The sequence below is a fragment of the Cetorhinus maximus genome, chromosome 2 (assembly GCF_964194155.1).
Source record: "Cetorhinus maximus chromosome 2, sCetMax3.hap1.1, whole genome shotgun sequence".
NCBI lineage: Eukaryota > Metazoa > Chordata > Chondrichthyes > Lamniformes > Cetorhinidae > Cetorhinus > Cetorhinus maximus.
The window spans coordinates 73,785,284-73,809,949 of record NC_135880.1 but is presented as its reverse complement, the minus strand read 5'-3'; the positions used below and the strand labels follow the sequence as shown (position 1 = coordinate 73,809,949).

Here is a 24,666-nt window from a genome sequence, read left to right as displayed (position 1 = left end):
ACCCCATTATAACTATAGTTTTTGCACCACTGCAATTTCCTTGCAAATTTGTTACTCCATATCTTTCCCACTAGTTGGCGGCCCACAGAATACACACATCAATGTAAAGGTACCTCTACTGTTTCCTAGTTCGAACCAAGTAGATTCAGTCCTTGACCTCTCTCAGACATCCTCTCTCTCCAGAACTGTAATATTATCCTTAAACAACACTGTGACCCTTCCTCTCTTTCCTTCCCTATCTTTTTGGAACACCTTGCAACTAGGAATATGTAGTAACCATTTCCGTTCTTCTTTAAGCCAGGTCTTTGTTATCGCCACAACATCATTCACCCACATGGCTACCTGCACCTGCAGCTTGCCAATCTTATTTACCATGCTCCATGTGTTCACATACATGAACTGCAAACCTAACTTCGATCTTATTGCATTCCCTCTTACTCTGACCCCACCTAATACCTGACTATTTCTTACTCCAATGCTGTCTCTCCCTCTCCTACTTTTTTGTGCACCTTGCTGTCCCCCTCTAATATTACCTCGTAGTTCTCATTCCCCTGTCACTAGCAAACTGCCTGCAAGGACATGGATGCAGTCTCTGTTCAGATGCAACCTGTCCGGTCATATACTTTCCATCTCCCCCATCTACTTTCACCTCTTGGTTCATAGTTTTTATTCCTTTACTTCCCTTCCGTGTTCCTCTACTCACATCTTCCCTTCATTGCAGGCAGTCGAGGCCAGAGACATCTTCACAGATAAAACTAATGTGCCTCCTTGCTCAATCATTCAGAGTCAAACTTGTACTATGTGAAAGGGGACATTTGCCCACCTGAAGTTGGCAAAACTCTCCATTAGAAGAAGCCCATATGCGATTTTTCGGCAAACTGGGATTTGAATTACAAATGTTTACTACCTTACAGGCTCTAAGTTAATACTAGAGAGCTCGCATATGACAGCAAAACAAACAAAGGCAAGGATGAACTACAGTGATCTAACTGTTCATCTGTTTGTTTTGGAACAGTTTCTTCACAAATGTTAACAGCTTTGTTTATGTATAAAAAGCTTCAAATGCAAAACCCTTTCACCCCGTCATTTCCCCAAGAGCTAACAGTTGCTTTGAATAATACACCTTTGTCATTCTTCCCCCCTCTACCCCCCGAATGAAAATAGAGCTTCTACATCAAAATGAGTTATTTTCACAAATAAGAAATCCTTGCTAATGAAAAACCATTAGGTTCACAATAGACAACTTGAGAAGCACAAATTCAGAAGAACATAATCTTTTAAGTATTTTAAAAATACAGTTGCACTGAGAACGGACTGAGTTGCCAATGCAAAAGTGAAATAGGAATGCTACTTCTAGTCTTCAAAACTAAAACTATTTTATCAGCTAAATTAATCATGAAATTTGGCAAACTTTTCAAGGATGATCTTTTAATATTGAAATATCACATGGTGTTATGACGTGGCAGATGCTGTGGGCCAGGCGGACCAAACCCACAAGGGAAACTTGGTCACGCTATCACAACAGTTTTGCAATTTGTATTTATTAGGAGAAGATGTATGCACTGAATTCAGAAGTAATGAGTCCACTAAGACCTTCATAGACTTTAAAAATTAACTTAAAATATTAACAAAATAAAGGGGAGAATATTTGGCTCAGTGTGCCTCAGGGAGATTTCTGTGTTTTTTCGTGCGCATGCGCGAAAGAGTGCACTCCCAACTTAGGGAACCTCCCCACCTGCACAAGGAGTGCGAGTCATGCTGGGTGGGCCTTAATTGGCCCACCCATCAGGTCTATGCCCGCCCACAACCACACAACCTCCCACAACAGGTAGAAAACTCTCCCCAAAAGGTTTCAAACAGATACATTAGACTACAATTACTCACTACTATAACAACTCATAACATTTCTAATTAACCTGACTCCCAGTTACACACCCCCTTTAAGGCAACAGTCCAAAATAGATTTTAGATTTAAAATGGAACCAGCAAGTTAGCACAATACCACTTGACAGTGGAATTCCAAATGGTTTTCTCCAACTTTAGTTACTAGACATAGCAGACTTATGCATGAATGTTTGAGGCTTCTTCAAGACTGTTTCACACACTCCTGTTAGATCTTACATGGCCCCCAACATAACCTTTCATTCTCCTTTGGGAAAAATAAACACACTCCTTAGCCTTGTTTATCTTGCTAGCTGTAAACAGACTAACATCCCTTTCAAATTCAAACAATCCCTTCACTTATTTAAAATGCAAATTCCCTTCACACCTTATATGCTAAGACAACATCCATGTTTACTCATTAGCATTTTAAGTACATTTCTACAACTAGCTTCTTTTGATAATTTCAAGCTTGCAGTCTACCTGACTCCAAATGTAATTAAATCACACAGACAGAACCATCTACAGTTATACCCATAAACCTACTTTACAACAAACCAGAAAAATATTATGAAAATTATCCTTTTGTAACAATGGGCTTGTCAATCTTGTTTTTAAATATGCTTTAAAACGTGCTTTAAAATATTTTATACTATTTATATGAGATCTTGATATGGATCACTCTCTTTGTCTGCAAACTACAGGGATTAGGTTGCTCGGGCCATTTGATGATATATTTTTAGTCTTCAGCAAGCATCTTTAATATTATGACTTAAATGGCTCATCGGGCAAGAATTAAGTGGCATCATTGTTTTTCCAGATAGCATTACTTCACTAGAAGTTACATCAACATTATATGACAAAAAAAACTAAGATTAAGTTGCCTATTTTTCTTACCTCTTTCAGTTACCTGTTATTGCACCTAGATCTTGAAAATGTTCCTCATTAACTTGCCTTTGCACTTTCAAAATTTTGTAACTTTGTTTGAACAGTTCCATGTAAACATGACTTATATCCAGTGCATTGAACAGTCTGACATCCAGCACATCAATCCTTCAGAACAAAATAGAGCTTCTTGGAGATAGCTGCTGCTTTTTTTGAGGGGAAAATCTAGCTCATCACCTGTGTCTAAATCTGATTAGACCGCTACTTCCTTGATATTTAAAACAATGCATTTCTTTCATCTGTAAGGTCTTAATTTATTGCGGTATCTTATTTGCTGCGTGGATCCTCGTAGCCCGAGTCTTTACAGCATTGATGCTTAAATATTTTTTGCTGTCACATTTAACAAATCAGATTTTTAAATTCTCAACCTGCAGACACCAGATTATGTAGTTTTTGTCCATTAATCCGTGATAAGCCACCTACATTTACGTTGTTTCTCTTTTCATTCATACAATCAATAGTGTGTGAATGGGTTGAAGGAAAGCAAGGACAGATGGTTACTTTTGTGAGACTTGCACAAAGTAAAAAGGATATGTACCTTCACTACGTTACATGATGAGAAAAGCAAATACAACAGTCAGATATTTCAGTATTGTTCTGAGTACAAGTTCAAGAGAATTGAACAAACTATACAACTTGTTCGTAAGATCAGATGTAAAATAGTTTTAAAAAACCCAAAAGATTGCAAATAGCAGACATACAAAAATGAAACAAGGATTCAAAAACAACAACAGGTCAGGGAATCATCTGTGGAAAACCCACCATGTTTCAGGTTATATGGCCTGAAAAATGTCTGCTGTTTTTCCACAGATGCTGTCCTGATCTGCTGGATGTTTCAAGCTTTGTTTCTCAGTAAAATATTTTGTAATTGTGGTCATCAAAATTAATATGAATACATTTGATGCAAGGAACAGTTAACAATAATTACTGGATGCAAAATATTTCTGTTATAAAGAAACACATTGATTATTACATTGAAGAAAAGAAGATCAAGGCAAGACATGATCTGGATGGAGTGATTTTAAACAAAGATTAAAGTTAATATAGAGTTATAGAATAATAAGTCTGAATTAATTTATTTCACAGGTGAGTTAAGATACGCTCCTTATCAGTGAAATAAATAGAAATTTGTGTTAACTGTTACATATCAACACCATCATATCCATAATTAGTCATATTAAAGTAAGCCATACAACATAATAAATCAACAATCCAACAATGTTTAAGAAAGAACCATTATAGTTTGACTGATTTTTAAAAAAAATTGGAGGTAAAAACTCCCAAATGCCTCCTCTCCTCAGTTGTGACAAAAGTGCAGCTCCCCAAAGAAACCAGGCAGTTTATGCCAGTTTCAACTGTCTTCTATAAAGTGTGGTAGAGGGATCTAGAGTTGTTCTCCCCCCTAATTTTTTCTTCTACTACCACCACCACCACCACCACCACCACCAGGAACTGCTTAGCTTCCATTCTGTGTTTTCCCAAGTGGTACATGGCTGAGATTGGGAATTCTGATTTGAGGACACTGGTGCAAAGCCATGTCCTGACATTCAGTTAAGCTGTGCATTTGTATTCAGACAGTGCGCTATCAGAGGCTGCGATTTTTCATTAGCCAGGTATCTGGCACACAAAGAAACCATGTTTGAGTCTCTAATTGAAGCTGGTAAGAAATCAACAAAAGTAGCATTTCTGTTTGCCAATATATAGTATACTTTTATCTTCCATGGCACCACACAATAGTTCACAGAAATTAAAGATAGGTCAGGAGAGTCAAGATTGAAGTACCCACAAATACATGTTGAGACATTGCCTGAATTTAGCCAACTAAAACTGTTCAGAACTTTTTTCCTGGCCAGAACAACAATACCTGTTAAGGAACTATCATCTATCTGGAACAAAGTGGGAATAAATCCACCCACCAGTGACAGGAACACCTCTGCAAATTGCATTAGCAAAGCAGCCTGAATAAGATCTACATTGCTCTGGACGACTGTGAAGATTACTTTCTCAATAATCAGATTTCAAAGTCTGCCACAAAAAGTTGATTTAGTTTCTTTCATCACAAAGCATGTCATTCTGCAGCTACCTTAACTGAAAAGACACCTCCCTCATTTGAAAAAATGTCAGGAGAAGATTATTAGATAAATGATAAACATAGGTTTTGGTTTTTACTAGTAGGACAGCAGATACAAAAAATGTGATTCTAGCACATTGGTGGTTCCACCAGTTGGGCTTAAATTACGTTCATATGAAAAATAACAGGTAAAGGACAGCTGAGCTATAAACCTTGTTCCTCCCTACAGGGTGCAACTTGTTCACATCATTAAACCCAACCTCCAATCCCAAAGCCTGTCTTGCCAACCTTGCTGGTAGACATGTGAGTTCTTAAGAGAAGCAAAAGAAAATGATATGAAAAGACTTGGGACAATTCAGGAAGAAAAACTGTGGAGATTTTCTCTCTGACCCCTGGAGGTGATTAAGCAAAGTACAGGCATCCACAATGAAAATTTCCCCAAACTTTCTGTAACATGGATCGGAAGATGTAGAATCCATATGGATGGGGGTAAGAAATAATAAGGCGAAGAAGACACTGGTGGGAGTAGTCTATAGGCCCCCTGACAGTATGCTATACTGTAGGACAGAGGATAAATCAAGAGATGATGAGGCCGTGTAAAAAATGCAGTACATTAATCATGGGTGACTGTAATCTTCATGTAGATTGTGAAAATCAAATTGGCAGAGGTAGACATGAGCAAGAATTCATAGAGTGTATTCAGGACAGTTTCTTAGAACAATATGTTATGAATCCAACCAGGGATCAGGCTATTTTGGATCTGGTAATGTGTAATAAGGCAGGCTTAATAAATGATCTCAGAGTAAAAGATCCCCTCGGAAACAGTGACCATAATATGGTAGAGTTTAGCATTCAGTTTGAGTGAGAGAAACTCGGGTCGGAAACAACTGTATTAAACTTAAATAAGGCTAATTACAATGGAATGAGGGCAGAGTTGGCTGGAGTGGACTGGGAAAGCAGTTTATCAGAAAGGACGGTTGATGAACAATGGCAGACGTTTAAGAAAATGGTTCATGACTCTCAACAAAGATTATCCCAGTGAGGAAGAAGTATTGAAGGAAGAGGATAAAACAACTATGGTTAACCAAGGAAGGTAAGGACTGTATCAAATTGAACAAAAAAACATACAATGTGGCAAAGATTAGTGGTAAGCCAGAGGATTGGGAAAGTTTTAAAAACCAACAAAAGATGACCAAAAAATAATAAAGAGGGAGCAAATAAATTTTGAGGTAAACTAACAAGTAACATAAAAACTGATAGTAAGAGCTTCTTTAAATACATAAAAAGGAAGAGAGCGGCCAAAGTGAACATAGGCCTCTTAGAGAATGAGGCTGCGGAAATAATAACGGGGAATCAGGAAATAGCAGAGGAGTTGAATAAATACTTTGTTTCAGTCTTTTCAGTAGAAGACACAAATAGCATTCCAAAAATACTGAAGAATCAAGGGGCAAAAGCGGGGGGAGGAAATAAATACAATAACTATCACCAGAGACAAAGTTCTAGGGAAACAAATGGGGCTAAAGGCTGATAAGTCACCTGGACTTGATGGGTTGCACCCGAGGATATTAAAGGAAGTAGCTACAGAGATAGTGGATGCACAGGTAGTAATCTTCCAAGAATCCTTAGATTCTGGAAAAGTCCCAGGGGATTGGAGAATGGCCAATGTCACATCCTTATTCAAAAAGGAAGAGACACAAAAAAAACAGGTAACTATAGGCCAGTTGGCTTAACATCTGTCATTGGGAAAATGTTGGAGTCTCTTATAAAGGATGTAATAGCAGAGCATTTAGAAATACATAATCTAATGAAGCAGAGTCAGCATGGCTCCTTGAAGGGGAAATCATGCCTAACAATTTTATTTGAATTCTTTGAAGAGGTAACAAGCAGGATAGATAAAGGGGAACCAGTAGATGTAAAATATTTGGATTTCTAAAAGGCATTTGATAAGGTACCACACATAAGGCTACTTAATAAGAGCCCATGGTGTTGGGGGAGTCTGTTAGCATGAATGGAAGATTGGCTAACTCATAGAAGACAGAGAGTTGGGATAAGGGGGGCATTTTCACGATGGCAACCTGTAACTGGTGGAGTGCCACAGGGTGCTGGTGCCTCAATTATTTACAATATATATTAATGACTCAAATGAGGGAAGTGAATGTACTATCACCAAGTTTGTGGATAACACAAAAATAGGTGGGAAGGCAAGTGGTGAGGATGACACAAAGAGTCTACAAAGGGATATAGACAGATTAAGTGAGTCGACAAAAACTTGGCAGGTGGAATATAATGTGGGAAAATGTGAGGTTATGCACTTTGGCAGGAAGATTAGAGGAGCTGAATATTACTTAAATGCAGAAGGCTGCAGCACAGAGGGATTTGGGAGTCCTTGTGCATGAAACCACAAAAAGTTAACATACAAGTTCAACAGGTGATAGGGAAGGGAAATGGAATGTTGGCCTTTATTTCAAAGCGAATGGATTATAAAAATAGGGAAGTCTTGCTAAAACTATACAAGGCACTCGTTAGACCACACCTAGAATACTGGGAACAGTTTTGATCCTTTTAGCTCAGGAAAGATATACTGGCATCAGAGGCAGTCCAGATGATCACTAGGTTGATCCCGGGTATGGAGGGATTTTCTTATGAGGAGATGTTGAGTAGGTTGGGCCTGTACTCGTTGGAGTTTAGAAGAATGAGAGGCGACCTCATTGAAACATATAAGATTCTTAGTGGGCTTGACAGGGTAGATGCTGAGTGGTTGTTTCCCCTTGTGGCAGAGTCTAGGACCAGAGGGTATCATCTCAGAGTAAGGGGGCACCCATTTAAAGCAGAGATGAGGAGGAATTTCTTCTCTCAGAGGGTAGTCAATCTGTGGAATTTTTTACCGCAGAGGGCTGTAGAGGCTGTGTAATTAAGTATATTCAAGGCTGAGATGGACAGATTTTTAATCAGTAAGGAATCAAGGCTTATGGAGATAAGGTAGGAAAATGGAGTTGAGGATTATCAGATCAGCCACGTTCTCATTGCATGGCGGAGCAGACTCGATGGGCTGAATGGAATACTTCTGCTCCTACGTCTTATGGTCTTATGAAGCCCTCCCCTTGCAGGCACTTATCCAGCTTTTTTTAAAAACAAAAACTTCAGTAGCTTCAGTGTGCCTCCTTGCAAGCCAATCCTGGATACATTATTGCTCCTTCTATCTCATGTCCAGGCAATATCTCCCAGCAGCTCTTACCCCATTTATCAATGCTTCCTCGCCAGCTATGCAAAGAGCATCTGGTTCAAAACAATTGAAGGACCTACGAAGAAGCGCTTGGGACATATTAACCACTTTGTCAATAACCCACATACTTGGAATTTGTAGCGTTTAATTTAAGCAGCGACAAAACGATTAAGTTTACGTTTAACATGATCTGGGAGTCAGAATTACCCAAGACCCAGATATATAATCGGAAAAGAGATAAAATTGCTGAAAGTGGTGGGAGAAAGGAAAAAAGGGAGGTTGTTTAACAATTCAGTCAAGGATAAGTGGAATATATTTAAAGGCATAGTGCTGAAAATATAATAAACATGTGCTGAAAAATCAACAAGCTCAGACTAAACAAATGTGACCCAAAATGAAGTAATACAAAGAGGGCAAGTTCTGCAGAAAGGGCAATGGATTCTTTGGGATAAATGTAAGAAAACGCAGAAACACATTAACAGGATGAGAAGAGATTTTTGCTGAAGGGCCATGAGGGCTCGAAACGTTGACTGATTTCTTCTCCGCCGATGCTGCCAGACTTGCTGAGTTTTTCCAGGTAATTCTGTTTTTATTTTGTTTTGAAAAGACCATACTGTTTCAAAGCTTTCGCCCAAACAGTCAAAGATACCCAATTTCAGAAAATTAAAAAAAAACTTTTGGGCTTGCATAATCCTGCTCGCCGCCGACAAATTTCCTCACTTCACAGTAAAGAACACAATCATACTCAAAACGCTTTCCCCAGCAAAAACAGCAACCAACAGCGTGACAATCCCGATATCTCAGCGCTGAGCAGCTGAGCGACTGGGATTCCGATCAAAAAGGCGGGTTTACCGAGTGACGTGAATACATTGCCACCAATCAGCTGTGTCGGAGGCTCGAGCCGTGCTGCGACTTGCTCAGTTGAAGAAGTAGGCCTTGCAATACAGGAAGGTCTGAAGCAGTTTGTATTCACTATTTTTTTTCGGTTTAGTGGTATTGTGTATTTTTTTTAAAACTTAGAATGATGACATCTCTGTGTACAAGGTTGCAAAGGTGTGAAGGCTAGGGAGGAATAGTCGCCGGTAGGCAGCACGTTTCTTCCTGTTATTTACAGTTTCAGAGACAGACACTGGGTAGCTGAGGCCTTGTTTGAAATGAGTGTGTGTCTGAAGCAGAATGTTGGAGCTGGAATTTCAGAACTCGGAAATAGTATTTACAGTTCGAGTACAACATTGGGACAAAAGAGGATGCGAACTCTGAACAGGACGCAATATAAGTGGCTCTGAGTACTGAAATATTTTGGGGACATTAAAATTGATAATGAAGAGTTTTTAATATCAAGTTCAGTTCATTATCATCAATTACAGATTGACTCATTGAACCCTTATTAATATGTAATCCATTGTGATTCCAATGCCAAAAATGCCCTGTGATATTCTGAGGGAGTATATATAGTTAATAGCGAAAAAGATACAAATGTAGAGAAAGCCTCAGACACGGAACTCAAAAAGCATGTATATTATAGATTTAATCAAATGGCTAACGTGCAATTTCAAATGCTGTTGCAATCCACCTGAGCAGATCAGTGCCAATTATAATTGTGTGCAATATTTACATTTAAAATGATAAGTTACAGTATATTGCACTTCTACAAAACTCTTATAGTTGGTTGTTATGATTGTTACACAGCTTTGTGTTTTTCAGTATTATTTACATGTGTCGTGTTAGGTTTAAAGATGGTTCAGGACTATCTAGGGTGCAATGGCTTAGTTCTCAATGAGTGAGAGGTGTTATTTGAAGTACAAGACTTGAGCTGAAATTTCATGATATGCATTGCAGTTAAGTCTGAAAAACGGTAATTTCACACTGAAGTGCAAAACGGATGGAACTATTTTTGTCTAAATTATTTTCTATTATGAAGGATGTGTGCAACAACATAGCAAGACTTGAGTCAATCAGTGTTGACGTTTAATGGTTAGAATTACATTTAAAGTTGATGGATATGTTTACATAGGTGACTTTATATAAGCCGGTCTATCAAAACTGTTGAAAAGTATATTGCTCTAATGAGTTCAGAGAACTAATACTCTGGCAAATCAGATGCTCCAAATTTCTTTGATAAGCTTGTGCTCATTTGACACGGATGACAAATACCATTTGTATAAACTCATTGTTAATGGAAAAAAATATCCTGAAGCATTTCAGAGTTGTGAGGAAAAATGGAAGCCAAATCAAGGAGGAGATATTTAGACAGAAAGGGAACTTGAAATGCTTGGTCAAAGAGATGTTGGGTCTTCAAGGAGGAAGGGGAGATGGCTGTGACATATATGGAGGACATACACAAAAGGCTGCTGTCAGCGGAACAGAGAAGTGGGGATTTATAGGGCTGGAACATGTTAAAGCTGGGAGGTTAATACAACAATAGTGACATCGTTGAGTTTGAAGCACTGGCAGGTGTGGAGTCAGTGTCGGACAGTGAGGATGGCAATGTTGGTCAGGAGTACAGGATTGGGTATGGGTAATAGATTTGTGGGTGTGTTGGTTTATGGAGGATGCAGGATGGGGAGGCTGACCAGGCCAGCAATTAGTCGAGTCTAGAGGTAATGAAGGTGGAGATTAGCATTTGAGCCTACTCCATCAATTCAATAAGATCATGGCTGACCTGATTGTGGCCTAAACTCCCCTTTCCTGCCTGTTTCCTCCTAACCCTTGACTCCCTTTTAGATCAAAAATCTGTCTAACTCAGCCTTGAATATATCCAATGACCGAGCCTCCACAGCTCTCTGTGAAAGAATTCCAAAGATTATGATCCTCTGAAAGAAGAAATTCCTCCTCATTTCTTTCTTGAAAGAAAGATTCCTTATTTTTAAACTGAGTGTCCCCTAGTTCTAGATACCCCCACGAGGAGGAACATCTTCTCAGCATCTACCTTGGCAAGCTCCCTCAGAATCTTGTATGTTTCAATCAGATCACCTCTTATTCTAAACTCCAATGAGTATAGGCCTAACCTGCTCAACTTTTCTTAACAATACATCCCGTTCATTCCAGGAAACAGCCCACTAATCCTTCTCTGATTCCAAATGCAAGTATGTCCCTCCTTAAATAAGGAGATCAAAATTGTACACAGCACTCTGGGTGCGGCCTCACCAATGCCCTGTACAGTTGTAGCAAGACTTTCCTACTATCAAAGTTATACTGTGAGATAATGGCTACCTTGATCAGATCATTGCTTGCTGTATATTGTGCAAACTCATGAATGGGCTGAAGGCTTCCACTTTTGGTCCTGAAAAATGCCCAGCCTACCTCGGATTACCCGAGAAGGGTAAGTTGTTCAAATTTTTGAGACGCCAGGTGAAGCAAGCCGTTTCACACTGCAACTATGCAGTTGCAACGTGAGTGATATTCTCCACTGACAGCATGCTGCTGTTGACCCAAAAAGACGTCTGCCTATTGCACTAATGAATAATGTCGTATATGAATTTCAGTGCTGGTGTGATGCCAGGTATGTTGGCAGTATGTTCCAGTGACTGGTGGATTGTATGTCCCTTTGGCTGTTTGCAACGGGCAAAATACTGACTGTACTCAGCCAGCCTGTGCTTGCAAAACTCAGAACATAGTGTCCAACGTCAGATGTAATTCTGCAATAGGACAGCATTTGCTAAACAATCCTGATTGCGCTAAGAATTACACTGACAACCAATTTAAGATGATCAGCCAGACTCGCAGTGTGGCTTATTTGTGCGTGCTGGAAGCTACGTATATTCACACGCAGGGCCCTGTCTTTTGCAAACAAAGCATGTTCATGCATTGCGCCTTTTCAACTAAACAAAAGCTCAGGGGACATCAATTCCTTGACTCCCCATGGCAATGCCTTGACCAATCAGAATCAACCTGCCTGGTCTGATTTTAAACAATAGCTTGGCAGTTAACTGTTACTTGGTGCATTCTCCATGGTAACACCTCTACCAATTAGCACCCTCTTCTCATGCAGTATAAATTGTTGTTCCTTTTAGATTTGGTATTTTTGCGAATGTCTTGATGAGTGCAAGGCAAAAAGTTTCAACAGCATGTCTCTTTGCAGCAAATTCCATGTGCGTCCTTAGTCACTTGCGGCACCTGCATACCAATATTTTGTGATTCATGCACAAGGACACCCAAATTCCTTTGTTGTTCAGTCATTCAGAACTTGAGTATTGCTGAAAAAAGAGACATGGCAAAGCTTTTCATCTTGAACTCTTGCACACTTTGCAAGAATATCAATATAAAGGAAAACAACAATTTGTATTAAGAGGAGAGTGTTGATTGACTGGCAAGTGGACTGTGATTGGTAGAGGCGTTGCCATGGAGAATATATTAGTGATAGTGACTGACAGTTAACTGCCAAGCATTGTTTGAAAGTTAAACCAGGCAGTTTGACCTTGAATTGTCAAGGCATTGCTCTGAGGAATGAGTCAGCGAATGGCTGTCAATTATTTTGTTTAACTGAAACAGGCGCAATGTGTGTACATGTTCTTTCTGCCTGCAAAGAACAGGGCCCTGTGTATTAATTTATGTAGTTTCCAGTACATGCAAATGTGCTACACTGCAAACCCAACTGACAAGCATTAATTGGTTGTCAGTGTAATTCTTAGCATACTGAGGATTATTTATCAAATGTTGTCCAATCACAGAATCACATCTAATGTTGGACACTGGGTTTTGCAAGCATGGGCTGGTTGGTACTGGTCTGTACCTTGTCCGTTGCAAACAGTGTCAGGGACATGCTCTTTGATACAATCCGCTAGTCTTTGGGATGTACGACCTACATACCTAGCATCATACTGGTACTGAAATTCATATGCTACATTACTCATTTGTGTGGTCGGCAGAACGTCTTTTTGGCTTGATGGCAGAATTCTGTTAGTGGCGAATACCACTTGCAGATTAGCAATGTGAAACAGCTAGCTTCACTGATTGCTCAAATTTTTAAGGTACTTTGCCCTTCCAGGGTAATTTGAGGTAAACTGGGCACTTTTCAGGGCCGAAAGTGACGGCCTTAGGCCCGTTCATGAGCTTGCATGATATACAGCACAAAATAATCTGATCAGGGTAGCCATTATCCTGCAGGATGCCTTTGATGCGCCCTATTTCAGCATCAAGCTTGCAAGGTGAGCAAATGGCTCAAGCCCTATTTACAAGTTTGCCGGTCAGAACAATCTTACAGTGTATGCAGCTGTAGGAATCCCAATGCATATATTGACCAGTGAAGGTAGGCTTGCTGTAGACCGTGGTAGAGAAACTTCCTCCGGCAGATTTCTCAACTAGTACGTTAAGTAAGGGGCGTTTATTTGACTGCCCCATTTCAAAGGTGAATTTGAGCACCAGATGGAGCCCATTAAGACATGCAGGAAATATTTTAATTCTTTGTGGGTGTCGCTGGCTGGGACAGCATTTATTGCCCAACCCTTGTTGCCCTTGAGAAGGTGGTGGTGAGCTGCCTTCTTGAACCGCTACAGTCCATGTGGTGTAGGTACAGCCACAGTGCCGTTAGGAAGGGAGTTCCAGGATTTTGACCCAGCGACAGTGAAGGAACGGTGATATATTTCCAAGCCAGGATCGTGAGTGTTCCCATCCATTTGCTGCCCTTGTCCTTCTAGGTTGTTGTGGTCATGGTTTGGAAGGTGCTGCCTAAGGAGCCTTGGTGAATTCCTGCAGTGCACCTTGTAGATGGTACACATTGCTGCGACTGTGCGTCGGTGGTGGAGGGAGTGAATGTTTGTGGATGTGGTGCCAATCAAGTGGACTGCTTTGTGCTGGACGATATCCAGCTTCTTCAGTGTTGTAGGAGCTGTACTCATCCAGGCAAGTGGGGAGTATTCCATCACACTCCTGACTTGTGCCTTGTTGATGGTGGACAGGCCATGGGGAGTCAGGTTGTGAGTTACTTGTCGCATGATTCCTAGCCTTTGACGTGCTCTTTTTGCCACAGTATTTATATCTGGTCAATGGTAACCTGCAGGAAGTTAATAGTGGGGGACTCAGTAATGGTAATGCCATTGAACATCAAGGGGCCATGGTTGGATTCTCTCTTGTTGGAGATGGTCATTGCCTGACACTTGTGTGGTGTGAATGTTACTTGCCACTTGTCAGCCCAAGTCTGGATATTGTCCAGGCCTTGCTGCATTTGGACATGGACTGCTTCAGTATCTGAGGAGTTGTGAATGGTGCTGAACATTGTTTAATCATCAGCAAACATCCCCAGTCCTGACCTTCTGATGGAAGGAAAGTCATTGATGAAGCAGCAGAAGATGGTTGGGCCGAGGACACCTACCCTGAGGAGCTCCTGCAGTGATGTCCTGGAGCTGAGATAACTGACCCCTAACAACCACAGCCATCTTCCTTTGCACTAGGTATGACTCCAACCAGCGGAGGGTTTTCCCCCGATTCCCATTGTCTTCAGTTTTGCTAGGGCTCCTTGATGCCACCCTCGGTTAAATGCTCTTGATGTCAAGGGCAATCACTCTCACCTCACCTCGGGAGTTCAGCTCTTTTGTCCATGTTTGAACCAAGGCTGGAATGAGATCAGGAGCTAAGTGGCCCTGGCGGAACCCAAACTGGGCATCAGTGAGCAGGTTATTGCTAAGCAAGTGCCGCTTGAAAGCATTGTTGATGACCCCTTCCATTACTTCACTGATTGAGAGTAGACTGATGGGGCGATAATTGGCCGGGTTGGATTTGTCCTGCTTTTTGTGTACAGGACATACCTGGGCAATTTTCCGCATATTCGGGTAGATGCCAATGTTGTAGCGGTACTGGAACAGCTTGACTAGGGGGACAGCAAGTTATGGAGTACAGGTCTTCAGTAGTATTGCCGGAATATTGTCAGGGCCCATAGTCTTAGCAGTATCCAGTGCCTTCAGCCGTTCCTTGATATCACGTGGAGTGAATCGAATTGGCTAAATACTGTCACCTGTGATGCTGGCGACTTCCGGAGGATGCCAAGATGGATCATCCACTTGGCACTTCTGGCTGAGGATGGTTGCAAATGCATATCTTTCGCACTGTTGTGCTGGGTTCCTCCATTGCTGAGGATAGGGATATTTGTGGAGCCTCCTCCTCCACTGAGTTGTTTAATTGTCCACCACCATTCACGACTGGATGTGGCAGGACTACAGAGCTTAGACCTGATCTGTTGGTTGTGAGATCGCTTAGCTCTGCCTATCACTTGCTGCTTATGTTGTTTGGCACGCAAGTAGCCCTGTGTTATAGCTTCACCAGGTTGACACCTCATTTTTAGGTGTGTCTGGTGCTGCTCCTGGCATGCCCTCCTGTACTCTACATTGAACCAGGATTGACCCCCTGGCTTGATGGTAATCACAGAGTGGGGGATATGCTGGGCCATGAGGTTACAGATTGCATTTTAGTACAATTCTGCTGCTGCTGGTGCCCCACACCACCTCATGGTTGCCCAATCTTGAGTTGTTAGATCTGTTTGAAATCCATCCCATTTAGCATGGTGGTAGTGCCACACAACACAATGGAGGGCATCCTCAATGTGAAGGTGGGACTTCGTCTCCACAATGACTGTGCGGGGGTCACTCCTACCGATACTGTCAGGGACAGATGCATCTGCAGCAGGCAGGTTGGTGAGGATTAGGTCAAGTATGTTTTTCCTTCTTGGTTTCCTCACCACCTGCCGCAGACCCAGACGAGTAGCTATGTCATTTAGGATTTGGCCACCTCGGTCAGTCGTGGTGCTACCGAGCCACTCTTCGTGATGGACACTGAAGTCCCCCACCTAGAGTACATTCTGTGCCCTTGCCACCCTCAGTGCTTCCTCCAAGTTTGTTCAACATGTAGGAGCACTGATTCATCAGCTGAGAGAGGTTGGTACACGGTAATCAGCAGGAGGTTTCCTTGCCCATATTTGACCTCATGGCATGAGACCTCATGGGGTCCGGAGTCGATGTTGGGGACTCCCTCCCGACTGTATACCACTGTGCCGCCACCCCTGCCAGGCCTGCCTTGCCAGTGGGACAGAACATACCCAAGGATGGTGATGGTGGTCTCATGGATATTATCTGTAAGATATGATTCTGTGAGGATGACTATGTCAGGCTGTTGCTTGAATAGTCTGAGAGACAGCTCTCCCAATTTTGGCATTAGCCCCCAGATGTTAGTAAGGAGGGCTTTGCAGGGTCAACAGGGCTGCTATTGCCGTTGTTGTTTCCAGTGCCTAGGTCGATGCCGGCTGGTCCGTCTGGTTTCAAACCTTATTTGTGACTTTGTAGCGGCTTGTTACAACTGAATGGTTTGCTAGGCCATTTCTGAGGGCATTTAAGAGTCAACCACATTGCTGTGAGTCTGGAGTCACATGTAGGTCAGACCGGATACGGACAGCAAATTTCCTTCTCTAAAGGACATGAGTGAACCAGATGGGCATACATGGTATCATTAAAACTGAACTCATTTGCACAAGTTGCTGAGTTCATAAGTTCAATGAAGACTGATTCACGCAATGGTGGCAGGTCTGGATCGCCATTATATTTGCACTGCAGTGCAAATATCTATGGCTTCCTTTAGTGGAACATTGGTGAATAGGCTAGCCATGTCAAGTAAGCACATGGACACTGCATTGCTATAGAAATGCAGGTCGTGTATGGCCTTCGCAGATGTGAAGGAATCTCTCACCGTGTACATGGAAAACTTGCTTAAAACCTGTTGTAACAATTCGCCCACCCATTTGGCCAATTCATGTTGTGTGTAACCACTCATAGGGTGTAAAGGGACATCACTTTTGTGTGTCCTGGGCAGCTCATTTGATTTAGCTAGCCTATTCACCCAGTGATCAAGAGGATATGGGGTTGAAAGGTCAATTGTGGGTCAGACAGGCCACCCTAGTTGTGAAGATTCTGTTTCATCCTAAAATAGTGGCTGTCAGGGGATGGAGTAGGCATGGAGGATGCGGAGCAGTGCTTTCCAAACTTTTTCCCACTTGGATTCCAATTTGAGGCTTTGAAATTGCTGTGACCCCTCAGTATGAGTGGGATGGTGACGAGGCGGGGGGCTCTCTAGGTTTTTAAAAATATGCGAAGATTAAAAACACCTTTGCTATTGGTTCACTGGAGCAGGAATCAGTGCTGAAGCATTGATCGTTTAGGCCATGCCCACCATAAAAAAAAAATACGAGCACTTAAAGGGCCCTCATCACTGTTAACATTCAGCTGGAACTCTGCAGCAGCCATTGCTACTGCTGAGCTAATGACCCCAGAATCCCGTCTCGTAACCATGTTTGGGAAGCCCTGATATGGAGTTTGTGGCAAGGCCAAAAAATAATTGCTTTAATTTGCCCAATGTTTAACTGGAGAAAGTGAAGGTGTATCCAAGAATATATGCTAAACAGTCTGACAGCACGAGGTTATGGATTGATAAATTGCAAAAAATTTTTTGGATTGGGGGATGAGTGGATTTTAGTAAAATATGGCAGGATCTGGCCAAGGTAGACTGGGAACAGTTACTTGTGGGGAAATCTACGGAGGAACAGTGGGGGGTGTTCAAAATGAAACGGGGAGGATACAGGCTCAACATGTTCCCTCTAGGGTGATAGGAAGGAGTAACAAGCCCAGAGAACCATGGATGACCAGAGATATTCAGGTTACGATGAGAAGGAAAAGAGAGGCTTTTAACAGGTACAAGGGAAGCAAACCAGCAGAGGCATTAGTGGGGTACAGAAAGTGCAGGGTGGAGCTTAAGAAAGCAATTAGGAGAGCAAAGAGGGGATATGAGAAAGCTCTGGCTGATGAGAGTAGAGAAAATCCCAAGATATTCTATAAGTATATCAATGGGAAAAGGATAACCAGGGAAGGAGTAGGGCCCATAAGGGACCAAGGGGGCAATCTATGGGTGGAGCCAGAGGGCATTGGTAGAGTGTTGAATGAATACTTCATGTCGGTCTTGACCCAAGAGAATGAGGATGAAGGTATGGAACTTGGGGAGAGAGACTGCGAGGTTCTTGAGCAAATTGATATAGGGAGTGACAAGGTATTGGAGGTGTTGGCAGGCTTAAAAGTGGACAAATTTCCAGGTCCGAATGATTTGTGTCCCAGACTGCTGAGGGAGGCAAGGGAGGAGATCGCAGGGGCTCTGACCCACATTTTTAATTCCTCTCTGGCCACATGGGAGGTGCCAGAGGACTGGAGAACAGTTAATGTGGTTCCGCTATTTAAGAAGGGTTGTAGAGATAAGCCAGGCCAGTGGCAGAAAGCTACAGGCCAGTGAGTCTCACATCAGTGGTACTGGAGAAATTTCTGAAGGAGAGAATCTATCTCCACTTGGAGAGGCAAGGTTTGATCAGGGATAGTCAGCATGGCTTTGTCAGAGGGAGGTCATGCCTAACAAATTTGATTGAATTTTTTGAGGAGGTGATCAGGTGTGTAGATGAGGCTAGTGCAGTTGATGTAGTTTATATGGATTTCAGCAAAGCCTTTGACAAGGTCCCACATGGGAGACTTATAAAGAAGGCAAATGCACATGGGATATAGGGTAATTTGATAAGGTGGATTCAAAATTGGCTTAGTTGTAGGAGGCGGAGGGTAATGACAGAAGGCTGCTTTAGTGACTGGAAGCCAGTGTCCAGTGGCGTACCACAGGGATCTGTGCTTGGTCCCCTATTATTTGTCATTTATATAAACGACATAGATAACTATGTGGGGGGTAGGATTAGTAATTTTGCGGATAACACAAAGATTGGCCGGGTGGTTAACAGTGAGATTGAGTGTCTTGGGCTCCAGGAAGATATAGATGGGATGGTCAAATGGGCAGATAAGTGGCAGATGGAATTTAACCCTGAAAAGTGTGAGGTGATACACTTTGGAAGGAGTAATTTGACAAGGAAGTATTCAGTGAACGGCATGGCACTAGGAAGTTCTGAGGAACAAAGGGACCTTGGCGTGTGTGTCCATAGATCTCTGAAGGCAAAGGGGCATGTTAATGGGATGGTGAAAAGGGCATATGGGACACTTGCCTTTATCAGTTGAGGCATAGATTACAAAAGTAAGGAGGTCAAGTTGGAGTTGTATAGAACCTTGGTGAGGCCACAGCTGGAGTACTGTGTGCAGTTCTGGTCACCACATTATCGGAAGGATGTGATTTTACTGGAGGGGGTGCAGAGGAGATTCACCAGGATGTTGCCTGGGATGAAACATTTAAGTTATGAAGAGAGGTTGGATAGACTTGGATAAAAGCAAAAAACTGCGGATGCTGGAAATCCAAATCAAAAATAAAAATACCTGGAAAAACTCAGCAGGTCTGGCAGCATCAACGCAAACTGGAGGAACAGCACCTCATCTTCCGACTAGGCACTTTACAGCCTTCTGGACTGAATATTGAGTTCAACAATTTTAGATCATGAACTCTCTCCTCCATCCCCACTCCCTTTCCAATCCCCCCTTTTTTCCCCCCAATATCCCACCTATTTCCATGATTTTTAAATGTATTTCCATCCATTGTTTTATCTCTGCCTTTTAGCCTATTTCGATTCCTTCACCCCACCCCACCCCCACTAGGGCTATCTGTACCTTGCTTGTCCTGCTTTCCACCCTTAATTAGCACATTCCTTAGATAATATCATCACCTTCAACACCTCTTTGTCCTTTTGTCTGTGTCATCTTTTGGTTATCTGCTCCTATCACTGGCCCTCTATCCAGCTCTACCTGTCCAACCCCCCACCCCCCTAAACCAGCTTATATTTCACCTCTCTTCTATTTTTACTTAGTTCTGTTGAAGAGTCATACGGACTCGAAATGTTAACTATATTCCTCTCAGCAGATGCTGTCAGACCTGCTGAGTTTTTCCAGGTATTTTTATTTTTGTTTTGGATAGATTGGGTTGTTTTTGTTGGAGCAGAGAAGACTGAGGGGTGACCTGATCGAGGTGTACAAGATTATGAGGGGCATGGACAGGGTGCATAGGGAGCAGCTGTTCCCCTTAGTTGAAGGGTCAGTCATAAGGGGGCATAAGTTCAAGGTGAGGGGCAGGACATTTAGGGGGGATGTGAGGAAAAACGTTTTTACCCAGAGGGTGGTGATGGTCTGGAATGCACTGCCTGGGAGGGTGGTGGAGGCGGGTTGCCTCACTTCCTTTTAAAAAGTACCTGGATGAGCATTTGGCACATCATAACATTCAAGGCTAAGGGCCAAGTGCTGGTAAATGGGATTAGGTAGGTAGGTCAGGTGTTTCTCACGTGTCGGTGCAGACTCAATAGGCCGAAGGGCCTCTTCTGCACTGTGATTCTGTGATTGAGAGAAGTATCGATGGGTATCATTAGTGTGTTTGTGAAACCTGAACCCATGTTGGCAGTTAATGTTGTCAAGGGGATGATATGGACTAGAACAGGGTCCAAGAATGAAACTTTGTGTATAGTTGAATAGATAATGGTGTAGAGGTGTTGGAAGAGAATGGGTATATGGATGCCTACAGAGAGGATTTAGGGGAGATAATGCAACACTGGTTACGTTAAAAAGGCATTGTTCAATTTGATTTGGTACCATTTTGGTGCTGTAGGTAGGCTAAAACTAGACTGGAGGGATTGAAATGGAGTTGTTGGAGAGATAGGCATAGATGACAATATAAGCAGATGACAGTACGTTCAAGGACGTTGGGGAGGAAGGTTTGAGATCAGGCATTAGTTGCTGGTGACAAGGGGTAAATTGTTGGTTTTATGAGAAGGGTGATTGTTGCTTTGAAAAGACGAGAGTGAAGCCCCGTGGACCTTCATTTAGTTTGGGTAGATGTGGTGTTGGATGGCTCACTAATTTGCCTGCCAAGTCTGCTTATTTACTCGAGTAAACAGAGTATAGAGACTTTAAAATGAGTGAGAAATTTTCTTTTACTGCAAACATGGTAAATTTGTATTTGAGTTAATTTTTTTGCAGTTAATTTTATGCAATTAACATGGTACAGGCTGATAGAGTAATGATAATGACTTGAATCTTTACAAAAATTAAATACAACGTGGTTTTGGAACATCACTGCAGTCCTCGGTGTTGGTATTGTCATCTTCAGTGGAATAGAATGGAGATAAAAACAAAAAACTACTGCGGATGCTGGAAATCCAAAACAGAAACAGAATTACCTGGAAAAACTCAGCAGTTCTGTTGAAGGGTCATGAGGACTCGAAACGTCAACTCCTTTCTTCTCTGCTGATGCTGCCAGACCTGCTGAGTTTTTCCAGGTAATTCTGTTTTTGTTTTAGAATGGAGATGAACTCACTTGGGAGTCTTCCTCAGTTCTGTGCCATGCTGAGTAGAGATCATCAAGCAGATGATTGTTATATCTTCTAACAAGGATGAGGGAAAATCCGATGAGGCTTGCACCTGAAAAAAGCTCGATGTTGCTTGACCATCTGGTAAACAGCTTTAGGGCAAGTTTGTGGTGCCTGGGAGACAGTGTGTCTATCGTGTTGATAAAGAAACATGTTCACATCCATTTTCAGTTGCATGATAGCTATGCAATTCTCAAATGGCTCTCGACTATTTTCTCTATGTGCACTTGTTTCTTGCTAAATTAGGATTGCTTTCCAGTGAGCAACCTCAAAAGTTGAATCATATATGAACCTGTTGGTTCAGCCTGAGTGAGTCGTCAGGGAAGGCTTTTGTATTGGCCAATGTGCAGATTTTTTGTTGTGAGCCAAACAGAGTGGTTTCATTCTTGCAATGTTTCGTTGGAGAACATTCTGGCTCACCCATAAATTGATACTAAAAAAGCAGTCAGACAGCATGTAACTGTTCTGGAGTTGACATGGGTGATGAAACTAGATGATGATCATGTAATTTAGAAATTGACTCCATGTTTATCACTGAGAGGAAGCATGTATTTGAGGAATAGGAAGGAGCCAAGGACAGAATCTTGAAACACACGAGGGGAGATTGTGCATGGGAGAGAAGATGTGATGGCAATGTTGGGACAGGCCAGAATGGAACCATGAGAGTGCATTCCCACTGTTGTGGACCACGAAGATAATGTGATGCATGAAATTGAAATGTTTGCAAGATATGATATCAGTACTGGCTTTAACCAGGTTGATTTGGTGCTCTGAAGTGATTTAAGAAAACAGCATGGATTTGATTAGCAATGATTCATTGATCCACCTTTTTGAAACAGACTGGAAACTTGGAAATGGATCATGAGCTGAAGAAGGATTGTGAAACATAGATTTGTGATTAATTATGTAATACAAAATGTGATATGCTTGTTCCAAAACTTGCACGAATTGGATCAAATATTATCGAAGAATTACCCAAATCTCTGATCTGAAATTTTAATTTGCTTTTTCTTCCCCCTCTAGGTTGTTGCTTTGCATCATCTCCAAGCTGAAAGGCTGGGTATATTATCTTCTCTCGGGTGTCTGTCGGTGCTGCTCTACAGTATTGATGCAAGGAGGTGAGCAAGCGACCAGAAAAGATTTATTCCATTTTATCCTCCCTTTTCTTACCTGGGAAACAGTTGGCTTGCACTTTCAGCTTCCCTGTTCTCGGTCCCACCCCATAAACCACTGGCATCACCCTTTAACCAATACTTAACTATTTGAATTATCATGGATGCAAACTAATGCAAATTAGTCTCTCGCATTTGGATGCTTTGTATCTGTTTATAAGAATACGAATCAAGTAAATTCTGCAAACCTTATTGTTCAGAACTCTCTTTATATTTTGGAATGCTGTCAGATTTTGTGGAAGCGATTAATTCTTGATGATGGATTGACAAGTTGAAATGGGGGTTTACCCAATTTTACTGATGTCTGTATTCTGTCTCAATGCTATATCTCTACAAAAGTTCTTTTCTAACTGGAAAGGAGGGCATGATTTGAGCTGAATGACAAATTGGTGGTCTTGGGTCAACTGGTTGCGTAGAAAGGGTTTAAAATTACAACTATGAGATAATGATGATAAATGTATCAATTTTATTGACAATAAATTTAAGATATATGTTTTCATAAAGTAGTTACAGTGGAAGTGTAATTCTAAGATAATGTTCTATGATAGGAAGGAAGCAAGCATCAAGTTTGTGTCTCAAATGTTCGACTTCTGAATGGTAAGAGTTAGCAATATAATCTGCTGTACAAGAGGCAAGTTTTACAGATTGTAATTAATTGAAATTTAGGAAGCTGCAATCATGTCAGTTTTGTAAATCACGGCTCTTAAAGTTATCTTTCCTTCTGGAGTTGAATCAGCATGCTGCTTTTACTGTGGTTTTGCACTGAAATTTGTTAACAAAGCAGTTAATGCCATTGTACTGTCAGAAGTTGGGTAAGTGCAAAGCAGAAAATTCTACACTTGCAAAAGCATTTGGAGATTTGTTAACAAATTAGCAGAATTATACCCCACACTGACCACTAGAGAGAAGTGTGCTAAGAAGTGTAAGTTTCTTCAACCTATGTTTCTTTCATCACAGGGATCAGTTGAAGTGAATAGTATTTAGGGGGAGGCTCAATAGGCATATGAGGGAGAAGGGAATGGAGGATTTAGGTGTACTTAGGTGAGGAAAAATGGGCGGAGGTTCGAGTGGAGCATGAACGCTGGCATGGACTGGTTGGGCTGAGTGGCCTTTTTCTTTGCTGTATATCCGATGTAAGGAACTTGTGGTTATAATTCTAAGATTTATAATTTGAAGTTACAGGGGAGTTGAATGATGAATATGTTGTGTACATTATTGGTGAAATTTTAGTGTTTTTCACTTTTTTTTTGTAGAAACATACTATTAGAGAAGTTTGAAGTTTCTATATGGGCCATTTTCTTTCAAAAAATGGTAAGCGTGTGAAGAAGAGAAGACGGAAAGTTAGGAAAAACTGCTTTCTTCGTGGACCTTGTATGTTGTGCTTCATAGTTCATAATACTTCTCTCGATGAGGATCAGTTCGAAAGTGCATCCAAACTAGCTGAGCGATACGCCACACTGACCACTACAGAGGAATGTGCAAAGTTTCTTCTTTCTCCCAAGGAACTTGCTATCTGGGAAGAACAGGGCAAGAGTTTACTTTCCAGTGTTCCAGCAAAACTGATTGGGCCACCTCTGTTTAGAACAGTCTCGTCAGACTATTCGGAAATGCCAGTTTGCAAACGTAAATGTGCTGGAGTGCAAACGTGTACACCTCGGAAACTGCCTCGTTCTGCAGTTGAAGGAGTTCCTGATAATGGTTTAAATAATGATATAGCACAGCGTCCAGCACCTGTATGTACTTTGCCTACTTCTACAGCAGAGTGCACTAACGTGGGAATTCAGGGGAACATGGGTGACTGCTCTTCTCTGCTGCAATGTCCTGTGTCCCCTTTGGGACCCGAAGACAATGAACTTCTCCCCCATGAAAACTTTAAAGACTTAAAAGTGGAATCTGAACCACCGAATATAAATCAGCTTCCTTCCTCAATACTTCTCAAGGTGAGACTTCTAACTCTGCAAGGTGATATTTATGATTTGAATTTTGTCCAACATGACACTGTCAATTGTGAGAATGTAAAAACAAACTTGGATTATTTTAAATTAAACATATGCAAAATATATATCTGTGTTTC

General features: G+C 41.6%; 1 protein-coding gene across 3 annotated transcripts in view; it reads left to right on the top strand.

Moving 5' to 3' along the window:
• The first annotated feature begins 8,995 nt into the window (after positions 1–8,995).
• The window catches only part of fbxl17 (F-box and leucine-rich repeat protein 17), an 832,496-nt gene continuing 816,825 nt past the window's right edge, over positions 8,996–24,666 (top strand). For 2 of the 3 annotated variants that reach the window (XM_078566059.1, XM_078566053.1), the window contains exons 1-3: positions 8,996–9,071; positions 22,444–22,538; positions 23,846–24,532. In XM_078566059.1, the coding sequence (XP_078422185.1) occupies positions 23,879–24,532 (654 nt within the window). In that variant the 5' untranslated portion in view covers positions 8,996–9,071; positions 22,444–22,538; positions 23,846–23,878. Of the gene's footprint in view, positions 9,072–9,139; positions 9,203–22,443; positions 22,539–23,845; positions 24,533–24,666 lie in introns of those variants that run through there. The other variant, XM_078566056.1, reaches the window with a different exon arrangement.